This window comes from Pseudonaja textilis, chromosome 2 (assembly GCF_049901715.1).
Source record: "Pseudonaja textilis isolate UNSWEBS1 chromosome 2, rPseTex1.2, whole genome shotgun sequence".
Lineage (NCBI taxonomy): Eukaryota > Metazoa > Chordata > Lepidosauria > Squamata > Elapidae > Pseudonaja > Pseudonaja textilis.
This window is the reverse complement of record NC_141991.1, coordinates 138,660,113-138,672,625: the sequence shown is the minus strand read 5'-3', so window position 1 is coordinate 138,672,625 and position 12,513 is coordinate 138,660,113. Positions and strand designations below refer to the sequence as shown.

Genomic DNA, 12,513 nt, shown 5'->3' with positions numbered 1-12,513 from the left:
AGCTTAGAAGGTCCTGTGAGAAAGGCGAGACAACTGCAGAGATTTAAGATTGATGAAATACCTCTGTTGCATATATATGCCTTTGCTTTATTCTGCTCATAGAAAGGTAAGCAGGACATCAGGTTGTCTAATTCATTAGTCAAACATTGAAAGTCTATATGCCTGCCAAAATCTTTAGGGTAATGAAGTGGCATCATGCAAACTTTCCTTTATTTTATCAGAGCTGGAAACTTAATCTGCATTTCCCGCATCTTTCTAGCAGCAGTAGGATTCTACCTGTTCCACTACCGACTCGGTGATCGTGTGCGCATGCGCAGCTTTGCCCACACCAGCTGAGACCTGGAGAGCCAATCAGCTGTGAGGATAAAGAAGAGAAAAGCGCAGGGGCAGTTGGGAGGGCCGATCCTGTGCTTTTCTCTTCTTTCTCCTCTCAGCTGATCAGAGACTTTTTCCCCCTCCTTTCAGCTGATCCTCAGAGCCTTTTTTTTTACTATCAGTTGGCTGAATCAGTAAAAAAAAATTGCTACCGGTTTGGCTGAACCGGTAACATACCACCACTGCTTTCTAGCGATTTCCTCAAAGACATTGAACTAGTTTTAATCTGTAAAGCTGCTGGTAAGTGAAGAAAGGTTTTTACATTCCCAGATTGGATAGAGAAGAAGAGAGTAATATACCAAATTGACTTTTATTTTTCCTAATTATGACCAACAGCTTTTGTCTGTTACGACGTGATCAGGCTGAGTAACCGTTCTCTGAGTTCGTTCTCATTTTTTAAAATATAATTAATAGATTTTTCCATCTCTGTTTTATTTTCAATTGCAACTTTTAAAAAACTTTTCTTGGAGGCTTTTTGGACAGCCTGGAACTTCTTCCATGGAAAATTTAGTCTTCCCCAGCTTTACAAAGAAGAAGGAGGTCATTGAACAAATATTGGATGGTTCACCCTGATATGTAGTGGTGATGCAGAACAGCTTCCAACTGACAGTATAGTGAGATTATAGAAACAAACAGATTGAATGAATTGTATTTATACACACTGAATTCAGTACACAAATTAAATAAGGCAACACTAATATATCTTCTTTCGTGTTCCCATTTCTGTGCTTTTCCATCCCCACTCCAAGATGGCTGTTATATTTTGCCAAAAACTTTTTGTACCCCTGAATTTATAGTCACCGTGCATGATTCCAATGCCAGTATAACATGTTCTCTCTTTGTGCCAGGGCAACAAGGGCAAGACGGGTGTGATCGTAGCCTCTTACATGTACTACAGCAAAATCTCTGCAAGGTATTGAGCAAGGGAGAACGATAGAGGGCCTACTCTATCCCTGACAGACACTTTTTTCCTTCTCCTTTCTTTTCTCAGTCTCGTTTTCCAGCTTTCTTCTTAAGCTACATTTTTGGTGGGCCGAATGTATCTGTAACCTGTCAATTGTATAACCTGCCAATGCATAAATGCAACTCTATGCCCCTTCCTTGTCTTCTCTCCTCAGTGCAGACCAGGCCCTCAGCACACTAACTATGCGCAAGTTCTGTGAAGACAAAGTAGCAGCCTCCCTCCAGCCATCGCAGAAGAGGTGAGCCTTGCACCCTTTATCTTATACCCAGAGGTGCTTTTTCAAGAGGACAACTGGACTTTCTTGTTTCTCTTTGAAAATGTTTCGCTTCTCATCCAAGAAACTCTTCAGCTCTGACTGGATGGTGGGGAATGGAAGGATTTATATTCCTTGCAGACAGCTGGTCATTTGCATTCTTTTTAGAGAGTCATTGAGGCCACCTGGAGGTTTATCTTTGTCTTCAGGGTCACCCGAGTAGTGAAAATGAGTATGGAGCCTTCTTGGAACTGCTGAGAGGACTGTGTTGTGGAGCTGTGCCTTCCACATGATGTTTTTCTGCCCTGTGTCCCCTCACTGCCAAACATAAGCGCAGGTTGTTAGGGATGAGTCCATGTTGTCTGCACCTCAAACTGAAGCTCAAATGGTTTCTGTAGTCTGCAATTTCTCCGGAAATCCATTCATACTCCCACACCATTCGAAGAGTATTCATCCCAAAGTACATAGCTTAATATCTATGGAGATTTTCGGTCATCCAGGTCACGGTTGTCCCAAAGGTGCTTTTTCAAAAAGCAACTGGACTTTCTTGTTTCTTTTTGAAGACCCCGGCTGCCCATAGTTGATATGCTTTTGTCAAGAAGTTTTAGGGGTTGGAACTATGATGTCTGTAGGGGTGGGATTCTACCGGTTCAGACTGGTTCTATAGAGCCGGTTGTTATGATTCTGCGCAGTTCGGAGAACTGGCAAATTATGCCCCTGGCTGGCCCCACCATTCTCCATCTACCCCTCCCCTCCCAGTCAATCCTTATCACGCATGTGCAACATATCGCGCATGCCCAACATCGTTGACTGTGTTCTTCCCTGCCTAGTCACTCCTTAAGATATTTCTTTTTTCCCCCTCCTGACAATCAGCTGTTCCTACGACCAGCTGTGCCAGGATTCCTCTCACTGTCTTACTGCTTCACCCGGAAGGCTTCCCTGAGGTTCAGAAGGCCTCAAAATGGAGTGTGGAAGGGGGTGCTGCAAAAAAAAGAAGAAGCTACGCCTACGCAGTCACATGGCCACACCCACCTAGCCATTCCCATCTAGCCACGCCCACAGAACCAGTTGTTAAAATTTTGAATCCCACTCCTGGATGTCTGTATTTAGACTGCAGTGTTACAAGCAGTGGAGCAGTGGAAGTCAAAGAGGCACTTCTGTCACATGCCTATTTTTCTCCTCTTTGGTAACTAGTTAGCTTAGTTTACTTTACTGTCATTCTCATACAACGAAATTAAATATATCTTCAGTGTACATTATGACTATGAAAATAAACACAAACACACACCCTTCACATTCTATACATTGGATTGAAAACCCCGATATTGCATTAATTTTGCACTATATTAATATCGCACTATACAGTAGAACTATTTCATTATCTGAGGCTGGAGATAAGTAAAATTATATTTGAAATGGTCCACATTTGGGAAGAACAAAGAAATGAATTTACTTGTTAAGAAATAGAAAGTTGCCTTTCAGAGGTTGAAGAATTCTCAAATTTCCTAGCCACCTTGGCTGAAGCTTTGAAAAATAACTTGTGTCATGAGAGTCAAGGGCAAAAATAAGCATCACCATTTTCATGGCTTCTGTCATCAGAACCCATAGGAACTCTTCTTTAATCAGATTGATGAAAGTTGTATTGTATGTCATGCCACAAGCTTTGCTCTTTGAGCATTTAGGCAATGCTGTATTGCCCCCCAAAAAGGGGTGGGGCACCTTACGTCATAACACTGCATTCCTGATATCGGTTTAAGCCATCTTGCCCCCCTCCCACACCTACAGATCCCATTGGCTTTTGTGTAATTCATTTTACTTCCCAGTTCTTACCAGATAACTAATACAGGTAGTTCTCAACTTACAACTGTTCATTTAGTGACCGTTCAAAGTTATAAGCACTGAAAAAAAGTGATTTATGACTGTTTTTCACAGTTACAACCTTTGCAGCATCCTCATTATCACGTGATCAAAATTCAAATGCTTGGCAACTGGTTCATACTTATGACTGTTGCTATGTCCCAAGGTCATGTGATCCCCTTTTGCGACCTCCTGACAAGCAAAGTCAAGGGGGAAGATAGATTTACTTAACAACCAGGTTACTAATTTATCAACTGCCGTGATTCACCTAACAACTGAGGCAAGAAAGGACATAAAATGGGGCAACACTCACTTAACAAATGTCTGACAACAACAGAAATTTTGGGCTCAATTGTCGTAAATTGAGGACTACTTATTAGATGTTATTAGATTCTGTTATTAGATTCTGTTATTAGAGAGATGTTGCCTCATACATGTTAAGATTTTTTTTCCTGATAAGATTATAGTAAATACATTCTGAAATGTTTCATGCTATTAAGTAAAATTGCAATATAGTATATTTAATTATAGCCTGAAACCAATACATGTAAACGATTAAAACTTTGCAGATGGCCATTTGCCTGTATGGATGGAATTTAGACCCATTTATTCTTACATGTCCCATGGATGAACTCTTTATTTTTCTTTTCTCTGCGGTAGGTATATTCATTATTTCAGTGGGCTTCTCTCAGGCACGATCAAGATGAACAGCAATACCCTTTTTCTGCACCATGTCCTGCTCCCAGCCATTTCTACTTTCGAAAGTGGAGGAGGTAAGCATCAGAGGGCTGCAAAACAATATCCATTAAATACTCCTCTTATGCCGTTCCTTTCAGACTTCAAGCCATGCATGCTTATGATTCCAAACTGCAAAAACATGGCCCACATCTATGTTTTATTTTTATTTATGTATCAGATTTAGAGACCACCCATCTCTCTCACGGAGCAACAAATGTTTAGATAGTTTACTTTCTTCATCCATAGGGCAGGGATTCTCAAATTTCATAGTACCAGCATCCCTTAAATGAAAAAGGAATTTATTCAGCCTGCCTCGTGAATAAACTTAAAAGAGGAGAGAGCTAGGGTTGAACCAGAAAAAAATGTACCCGTTTGTAACAACAGAACTTATCATAGATCCTTGACTTAGGTTCTTTCCACACCCTCAGCTAAGGGTTTTTCTCTTGTCCGTGAGGCAGGAGGAAAGTATATCCCTTTTAAACTTCCTGTCCCAACAGCGGTGTTTTTGACTGAACTGTTTTACTGCAATGAGGCTGGTAAAGTTGATACCTCAAAATAAGATGTGTTGCTTTTCCGAGCAGATATTGGTATGTGGGGGCAGTAAAGCAGCAGTACTTTGTGGTGCAACTTTCTGGGGTCCCCCCTTTGAACTTAGTGCTCCTGATCCAATTGCTGGATTTTAGTGAGGTGTGTGCATATTTCTACTTCCTTTTAAATTCAGTGTTTTTCAGCCCTTAAATGTAGGAAACAGATACCACAAGAGATGCTAGAACTTAAATTTACTGATTCAGTTTATAATAACAGAATCTTGAAAGCCTGACTGTATTTCCCTTTCCCTCCTCAAACTCAAACTTAATTCTTAAGACATATACAGATGCAAATAATCATAATTCCGTTTGGAATGGAGACACATGTCTATCTTTCTCTAGCAAGTATATCACTTATAAATGCATGTCCTTTGTTGTCCCTCTGTTTCTATGATAGAAATTTTCCATTTGCATCATTCTTCTATTTCCTGAAGATGGGTTCTTGCCTTTTGATCTCTTCTAGGTTATCAACCTTTCCTAAAGATCTACCAATCCATGCAACTGGTCTATACCTCCGGGATCTAGTAAGTACGAGCTGGTTTTTTCTAGATCAAACATCTAAGATGCCTCTGAAGTTACAAGGGCATACTGTAGGCTAGTCTTCTTTTAACCTCAACTTATGGTTTCCTCTAGTAGCCTCCATGGTGCCAGTGGAACTCAGAAGATATGTATCACCCTGGAGCCGGCCTTGCTCTTGAAGGGAGACGTCATGGTGAGTGTTGCCAGTGGCTCAGGATATAAGGGCAGAATTAGATTTCACAAAGAATGTGATGGTGCCATCAGCCATTCTTCCGTCCTTCCTTCTTCTCTTTCCTAGAACAGTGAAAAAACCAGACAATGTACGGTATGATGTCCATGCATAATATATGGCCGTGCCAACTTATATGTAACAATGGCTTATAGTATGATGCTATCTGCTATAATGCAGGAGTCCCCAACCCCTGGTCCGTGGAAGGGCATGCCAGAACCTGGGCCATGGAAATAAGCAAAAGCCCATCTGCAGAATGCAGACAGCACACAAAACCATGCTCCTCTGGTCTGTGGAAAAGCCTCTCTCCATGGAACCAGTACCCAAAAGGTTTGGGGCTGCTGCTGTAATACACACGGCCAAGTGATTATGCTTGCTGCAGAGAGAAGGGATTCTGTGTTAGTCATCAGATATAGCCTCTTATCCGTTTGATAAATTGAGCGGTTTATATATTGATCTATTTTTAAACCATGGTATTGCATAGTACCGTGATGGTGAACCTATGGCATGCATGCCACAGGTGGCACGCAGAACCATTTGTGCCGGCACGTGAGCTACAGGCAAAGTTACCTCACTGCACATGTGCGTGCCTCACAGCTGATTTTTGGCTGGTTTGAGGCCTTTTTCAGCCTCCCAAAGGCTTGAGGAAGGCTTCTGCAGGCTTCTACATGCTTTGTAGGCTGAAATCTAGCCCCATTTTGTCACTTCTGGTATTTTCGGAAAAACAGGAAGTGATGAAACAGGGCTAGATTTCGGCCTACAAAGCTTGTAGAAGCCTGCAGAAGCCTTCCTCAAGCCTTTGGGAGGCCGAAAAAGGCCTCAAACTGGCCAAAAATCAGCCGAGGCACAGTACAAGTAAGGGGTTGGCGGGGGTGGGTGGCTGGGATTGCGCGTGCATATGTAGGGGACGTGGGGGGGCACGCATTGCCTTCTGGGTGCTGGCCCATGAGCGTGCAAGTGTAAACACAATTTTTGGCGCAGGAGCCCAAAAAAGTTAGCCACCATTGGCATCGTAGCAGTTATTATGAACCAAGTAAGTCTAGTAATAGCAACGCCAAATACCTTAATCAGGAGAGCAAAGGAAAATAATGCAAATAGAGGTTTTATATTATCCTTGTTTTTATTATTCAGAGAATGAATAGAACATAGAATCATAGGGCTGGAAGGGGTCTTTGCCAGTCCAACTCCCCCTACTCCTGCCTTGAGACCTTATACTATCCTGGTCAAATGATTGTCCAGTCTGTTTTTGAAAACCTCTAATAATTTTAACCTGGAAACAAGGAGAAACTTTCTGACGGTGAGAACAATCAACCAATGGAACAGCTTGCCCTCGGAAGTTGTGGGAGCGCCATCACTTGAGACTTTCAAGAAGAGATTGGACTGCCATTTGTCAGAAATGGTGTAGGGTCTCCCGCTTGGCCGGCAGGGGGTTGGACTAGATGGCCTACAAGGTCCCTTCCAACTCTGATTATCTGTATTTGTATCTGTATGGAGCACCCACCACTTTGGGAGGCAAGTTATTCCATAGATTAATTGTTCTCACTGTCAGTAAATTTCTCCTTACTTCTAGGTTGAATCTCACTTTAACAAGCTTCTACCCATTACTTCTTATCCTGCCCTCTGGTGTCTTAGGCAATAAATCAATCCCCCCTTCTTTGTAACAACCCCTCAAGTAGTGGAAGGCAGTTATCATGTCTCCCATCCTTCTTTTCGATAGACTAGACATTCCTAACTCCCTCAATCATATGATTTAGTCACCAGACCCTTTATCATCTTTGTTCCTCTTCTCTACATACTTTAGATAAAAAAATAAAATAAATAAGGTATAGTGATTCTTGATAAATATGCGTGCTCAATCCAGGAGTTCACAGAAGCCACTCAGTAGCTAATTTCCAGTGTGCCAGATACTGCCTGCTGGGCACTGGAATTCCTATTTCAAAAGACTAGCTATGTTAGGTGGATCTCAGTTTGAACTTGCTATGCATTTCTTGCATACTTAGGCAGGAATGTGCACTTCAAATTACTTCAAAAGTTGATGCCGAGAGTCACAGTGTGTACCCTTTCTTTCAAAAATTTAAAACACGTTCATTGGTAAAGATTCCAGGTTGTTCGTATTTTTTAAGTCAACTCACTAGGCATATCTGGAATTTTTCAAATTTATTCTGTGTAGCTGTTTATTTTGCCAGATACACTAAGTTGATTTGGAAGACAGAAAGCACAGCTTGCCATGTGAGTACTGTCCTCTTATGTCAATCCTCCACGGTCAACTCGCCATGGCCAACTCACCACAGGACAACTTTCTGTGGGACAAGAGTTACATTAATATCAAAGAAATGATGGACTAGAACAGGGGTGTCCAACCTTGGCAACTTTAAGACTTGTGTACTTCAACTCCCTGAAGCAAAGCTGGCTGAGGAATTCTCTCAGCAAAGCTGGCTGAGGAATTCTGGGAGTTGAAGTCCACAAGTCTTAAAGTTGCCAAGGTTGGACACCCCTGGACTAGAATAATTAAAGCTAGGATGAAAATGGAGGGACAGAATGAAATGTGAATGGCAAAAATTAAATTAATTTTTTTATTTATTGTAAATAATTAAATAGAATTGTTAAATTATCCCATGGCGAGTTGGCCACAGCGAATTGTCCTGCAGCAAGTTGGTTGAGGTGGGTTGGCCACAGCAAGTTGGCTGTCGCAAGTTGTCCCATGCCCTTTCCCCAAAGCTCAGTAATTGCTCGCCCCCCACTTTTATGTTGACAATCCCCAACATTTGCATCCCTGGACTCCGTTCTAGTTTGTCACTAGTTGGTAGACTCTCAGTTCAGTTCTGCAGAATGTGTTAAGAGCAAACTGCCCTCCCCATTTCTGAATGTCACAAGCTGGCATGAAACTATCAACCAAGCAGAGCACTGCTACGATTCAGAGATGATTTTGACCGATGGCCAGACCCTTAGGTTTAACCATCTATTGAAACTCACCATGTGCACGAGCCCATTGATGACCAAACGTGTGCAGGCAGGGCATTTTGAAAAGACATTAAAACCTGGGAATCATGACATCTTTTTGAATCCAATATCTGTCCAAGCTCATCACGCAACTCATCATACCTGAGAGCAGGGAGGTGATGGGCTTCAAAGGCCCAAGTCTAAAGCTGGAACCGCCACATGCTGGAACCTGCCAGGTAACAGATAACAAGGCGCCAGGAGTTGATAGGTGCAACTGAGAGTTGAGTTTGAAAGAGATGGACTTGACAGCTTTTCCAAATAGAATTGCTCAGGCAGCAGAGTGGAAAGACAAGCACTCATCGGTCTGCAATTTCCTAATACCTGCTGGGCTGATCCAACACCCTGTGATAAAGTGGCTGAACTTGCCTACAGTAACCTCTTGCTATCTTTTCCTGAGGTGAAAAGTTATATTGCCTAATCTGAAAGCAACATCTGATTCCATTCCTAGGGTTACTCTCTAAAAAAACCAAACCTGATCTCTTCCTGCATTGATTTGCACCCCTTTATTTTAATTGTAAAACTTCATAATTTTTTCATATTTTTTTATTGTAGTGGCAATATGGGTAGCAAATAAGGTATCAAATAAGAGCAATAGAGCAGGGAGGATGAGTAGTTTCCTCTGTGTTGCATAAGTTTGCAAGTGTTGTATTCTGGAAGCCTTCAGAATTGTTCAATCCAATTTTTTCAGAGCTTGGTAGTGCTACCACCATGGCTTGAGAGACCGTATAGAGGCAGGCATATAGGTAGAGTTTTTTTTAATGTTGTTCCCGAACCTAACTTCACAGACAGCTGAGATAAATTCAGACTTAAAATCCTGTGGCTTGTGAACTTAATGTGTAAACTTCAACTAAGTTTGAAAAGGCCCTGTCAGAACTGAAATAACAGATCAAAAAATCAAGATCTTCAGGGAAAAAAAAAGTTTTAACCCAAAATACATAGCTCAGTTTTCAGTGGCTTCCTATCTTGTCAGCATTCTTTGCCCCATGCAAAGGAGAGGTTTCACATTAGCCATGGCCCACGTGCTGCCTTAATCCCTGCTAAAAATGAGATTTAATTATATCCCTCTGCAAAAATATTGAGTTAATTGCCCATCTCTACTGCCTTTTCTATTCAGGCTGACATAATAACTTATTTTTTAATATAAGTCCTGAGAAAATTTTATTTATATATGCTATATGACTTACAACCACAATTGAGCCCAAAATTTATGTTGCTGAGTGAGACATTTGTTAAGTGAGTTTTGCCCCAATTTACGACTTTTCTTGACACATTTGTTAAGTGAATCACTGCAGTTGTTAAATTAGTAGAATGGTCATTAAGTGAATTTGGTTTCCCCATTGACTTTGCTTATCAGAAGGTCGCAAAAGGAGTTCATAAACACGAACAGTTGTAAAGCACGCGAATGTATATCCCATGACTATGGGGATGCTGCACCGGTTGTAAGTGTGAAAAACGGTCGTAAGTCACTTGTTTCAGTGCCGTTATAACTTCGAACAGTCACTAAGTGATCTGTTGTAAGTCGAGAACTACCTGTACAGAAAAATGCAGTAGAATTTTTTATGATTTAGAGCCTTTTACACAATTGTGAATCACTGCAAATAACTATTACGTTTAAATGAGCAGAATCGAGAAAGCTGGACCACATGGCTGGAAAAGGTGTGCTCTCTACTGATTCGGTCATCCTTTCCTCTCCAGGTGAAATGCTACCACAAGCATCTGCAGGGAGGAGAGCGAGATGTTGTGTTTCGGGTCCAGTTTCACACTTGTACCATCCACAGCACCCAACTCTGGTTCAGCAAAGACGAGTTGGATGAAGCCTGGAGAGGTGAGCAGAGAACTGAAGTTTGGAAGAGAGAAGCAAATAGCCATGCATGCTAACACGGGGCGAAATGGTTACAGGCACATAAAGGGAAGTACCAGGAGTCAGACAGCACTTTTTTCCAATTGGCACTTTCTTACTGCAAGGCATAAGCTTTTTGGAGTTGCAGCCCACTCCATCAAATGTACGAATGTGACTAGAGTAAGGAAGGATTTAAATTAGGATGAAGTGGGGCTAAGAGAATGGGAAGGGGAAACAGGTTAATGATGCAGGTTACAAATTACAAGCAATTGATCATTTAACAAATATAATATGTTGAAAAAAATTGCAGTGTTTGTTGAGTCCTTTTGAGATGGTCTGAAATTGTAGTCATCTAAATGGTGCAAGGGTCCATGAGTTCAATTCCTGTTAAGAGGGTTTGGGCACCATAAAAGAAAGCTGGCTACATACATTTGATGAGTCCCAATAAGGGTGAAACTGTTAAATCTACTGCCTTCTAGTGGTGAGTACTTTTGATGTGGTGATTCAATCGTGTTGCTAAAGTCTCTCTTTTTCACCAAATAGTCACTGAGATCTTCAGTTAAACGTCCTAGGTGGTTGAAATGTTCTGATATTATTTCGTCTTTGTTTGGAGTCCTTATGTTAAGCTTATGTCCTTCAATTCTTTTGCACAAATGTTTGTCCTTCATAAAATCCAGAGGAGCATGTCAGCAGATGGTGGCATTTATTACATTTGAGAAAACCTTGTAGAGGCTATGTTATATTATGTTAGATGGTTAGGTTAGGTTAGGTTAGGTTAGGTTAGGTTAGGTTAAGCTCGGCTAGGCTAGGCTAGGTTAGGTGTTACGTTACATTGGGTTGGGCTGGGCTGGGCTGGGCTGGGCTGGGCTGGGCTAGGCTGGGCTGGGTTAGGCTAGGCTAGGCTATGTTGTTGTATTATATTTGTATAATCAGCCATCTTACAAGAAAGTGGCTGTCACTTGTGTATATACTTGTTGGGGTCCATGGTGGCGCTATTGGTGTAAATGCGATGGAGTTTGGGGGGAAAAGTAGAAATCTGGGTTTGGAGCAGTGACTTCTTCCCTCTTAGCACCATGGTCCTATTGTTTCCTATTGCTTGGAGAGTCTACTTCGAGTTGTCTCTGTTCAAGTACGGGTCTGCCATCCAGTGTCTGAAAAAGTGAAGTGTCATTATCCAGTAGGAGCTGTAAATTATTAATAATGCCATTTGAGCAGTATGAGTTATGAGCTGTGGGTGACAACTAGCGGTGTTATCTTTTTTCTGCTTTAATAGCCTGTCTTTTAATAGGCCCTCCCTGAGAATCAATTTGGCTCTTTTGATTAGTTTATTGATCTTGCAGAATGGACAGTTCAGTCTTTGGAAACTTGGTTCAATTCCATCAACTGAGCATTACTGTCAAATGATTCAGAACAAGTGCAGTTCTAGCATATTCTCTAGGCTATAGATGGGAATGTTTTCTGGGTAGAAACTGGAAGCATGTAAGATATGCATGGTGATTTGTAGGTTACCTGAGAAAGTGGTAGTTATATGTCCATTGTGTATGACATCAAAATAGAATGGAATGGAATAGAATGGAACGGAACAGAACAGAACAGAACAGAACAGAACAGAACAGAATAGAATAGAATAACAGAGTTGGAAGGAACCTTGAAGGTTTTCTAGTCCAACCCCCTGCTTATGCAGGAAATCCTATACCATTTCACACAAATGGTTGTCCAATCTCTTCTTAAAAAGAACTTCTGGAGAAAAGTTGTTCCATGATTAATTGTTCTGTCAGGAAATTCATCCTTAGTTCTAGGTTGCTTCTCTCCTTGATTAGTTTCCATCCATTACTTCTTGTCCTTCAGGTGCTTTGGAGAATAGCTTGACTCTCTCTTCTTTGTGGCAACTTTGTGATAATGGGCTTATTCTATAGATAGGTTCATGGGGGTGTGGAGGTCAAAATCATGATAGAATTTGATGAAAAATTATTTGGGTCCAAATCATGAAAAGGTCATAAGTAAATCTCAAATAAAGAAAGTATTTCAGGAGATAAGATATGAGAAAGTGTTGTTCTAGATCAGCTGCAAAAATATTGATATATGGAGTAGTAATCTATGTGCCCATGGCTGCTCCACTCATTTGGAAGCTGTGTCACCCATTTGCATTGT

General features: G+C 41.3%; 1 protein-coding gene across 7 annotated transcripts in view; it reads left to right on the top strand.

The window, feature by feature from the left end:
* TNS2 (tensin 2) overlaps positions 1 to 12,513 on the top strand; it is a 139,167-nt gene that overhangs the window by 99,633 nt on the left and 27,021 nt on the right. For 6 of the 7 annotated variants that reach the window (XM_087925465.1, XM_026713830.2, XM_087925469.1 and 3 more), the window contains 6 exons: positions 1,224 to 1,288; positions 1,494 to 1,577; positions 4,110 to 4,222; positions 5,238 to 5,298; positions 5,408 to 5,486; positions 10,218 to 10,347. In XM_087925465.1, coding sequence (XP_087781591.1) covers positions 1,224 to 1,288; positions 1,494 to 1,577; positions 4,110 to 4,222; positions 5,238 to 5,298; positions 5,408 to 5,486; positions 10,218 to 10,347 — 532 coding nt within the window. The remainder of the gene's footprint in view (positions 1 to 1,223; positions 1,289 to 1,493; positions 1,578 to 4,109; positions 4,223 to 5,237; positions 5,299 to 5,407; positions 5,487 to 10,217; positions 10,348 to 12,513) is intronic. The other variant, XM_087925466.1, reaches the window with a different exon arrangement.